This window comes from Marmota monax, unplaced genomic scaffold (assembly GCF_021218885.2).
Source record: "Marmota monax isolate L192 unplaced genomic scaffold, Marmota_monax_Labrador192_F-V1.1 WCK01_AAM20220418_F8-fsc00068, whole genome shotgun sequence".
Classification (NCBI taxonomy): domain Eukaryota; kingdom Metazoa; phylum Chordata; class Mammalia; order Rodentia; family Sciuridae; genus Marmota; species Marmota monax.
The window spans coordinates 1,380,937-1,382,474 of record NW_026692352.1 but is presented as its reverse complement, the minus strand read 5'-3'; the positions used below and the strand labels follow the sequence as shown (position 1 = coordinate 1,382,474).

The 1,538-nt window shown below is 43.3% G+C and overlaps 1 protein-coding gene across 1 annotated transcript; it reads left to right on the top strand.

Annotated features, from left to right (window-relative positions):
- Positions 1 to 331: 331 nt before the first annotated feature.
- On the top strand, positions 332 to 1,267 carry LOC124091216 (olfactory receptor 52J3-like). Its single transcript, XM_046442184.1, has one exon. It carries the CDS (start codon positions 332 to 334, stop codon positions 1,265 to 1,267), a length of 936 nt encoding a protein of 311 aa, XP_046298140.1.
- Positions 1,268 to 1,538: the final 271 nt, after the last annotated feature.

Below are 1,538 nucleotides of genomic sequence, written 5' to 3'. Positions count from 1 at the left end.
TATGTTGATACACTTAAATAAGGTGTGCTTTGTCTCTGAAGACTGAGATCATCACATAAGCATCGATCTAGTTTTGAGTGAATGAGTATAAAATATTATTGGACAAAGCCTCAGAGGGAGATCCACTATACAGTCCATGTCCCTTCCGCCTGAAGTATACTTAGTCTGTCCCTATATCTTACTTTGGACTCAACTATTATCATTAGCTTTTCTGAAAAAGAAGAATCCAGATACAAATTAAGCTTATTGGAGAGGTTTTGAGCTAAACATTTCTAAATCTTAATTTTCTTTCTAGGAGTGGTCAACTGCTTCTCTTCTCATTGATGGCAAGATGCTCCACACCAACATTACCATTTTCCACCCAGACACCTTTTTTCTTGTAGGCATCCCAGGACTTGAGGCTTTCCACGCATGGATTTCCCTACCTTTTTGCTCTGTTTACTTAATGGCTCTGCTGGGCAATGCTACAATTCTGCTGATCATCTGGTCTGACCATACTCTGCGGGATCCCATGTTCTACTTTCTAGCCATCTTATCAGCCATAGATCTAGCTCTCTCCACATCCTCAGTGCCTCGGATGTTAGGTATCTTCTGGTTTGATGCACATGAAATTGGTTTTGAAGCATGTGTGGTCCAGATGTTTCTGATACACACCTTCACAGGAATGGAGTCTACAGTACTTCTGGCCATGGCCTTTGACCGCTATGTAGCCATCTGTGTTCCACTTCACTATACAACCATTCTGACACCTCGGGTGCTGGCAGGCATTACTGTGGGAATCATAATGTGCCCAGTCCTGTTCATACTGCCCATTCTGTACCTAACCTATCGTCTGCCCTTCTGTGAAGCTCGAATTATTGCCCACTCTTACTGTGAGCATATGGGCATTGCCAAGTTGGCCTGTGCGAGCATTCGCATCAATGCCATCTATGGACTGTTTGTGGCTTCTTTCCTCGTCTTGGATTTGGCACTGGTTGGCATCTCCTATGCCCACATTCTCCGTGCTGTTTTCCGCCTCCCATCACGAGATGCCCGCCACAAAGCACTGAGCACTTGTGGCTCACATGTTGGGGTCATGTGTGTTTTCTACACTCCGTCCCTCTTCTCCTTTCTCACCCACCGATTTGGCAAAAAAATTCCACATTATGTCCACATCCTTGTTGCCAACCTGTATGTGGTTATCCCACCTGCCCTCAACCCCATTATCTATGGTGTGCGGACCAAGCAGATTCGTGAGCATGTAGTCCATGTTTTCACTTCAAAGTAGAGGCTCTCGTTTTTGTAGGTCTTGAGAGTGTGACTATAAGCCAAGATGCATATTTTGGCTCTTTTCTAATGATCCTTAAAGCATACAAGCAAAAACTCCACCTGATACTAAAGAAGCAAACTTTGGAGTATGCTTTTGTGTGTTGAATCTCTATATTGGCTTTGAGTGTTTATTCTTTTGAATGTAGGCTTCCATTACAGAGCAGTAATGGAATAGGGATTCCCACAGAAGCACTTTCTGTTTTTAACTATTGAGATAAAGTGAATTCATA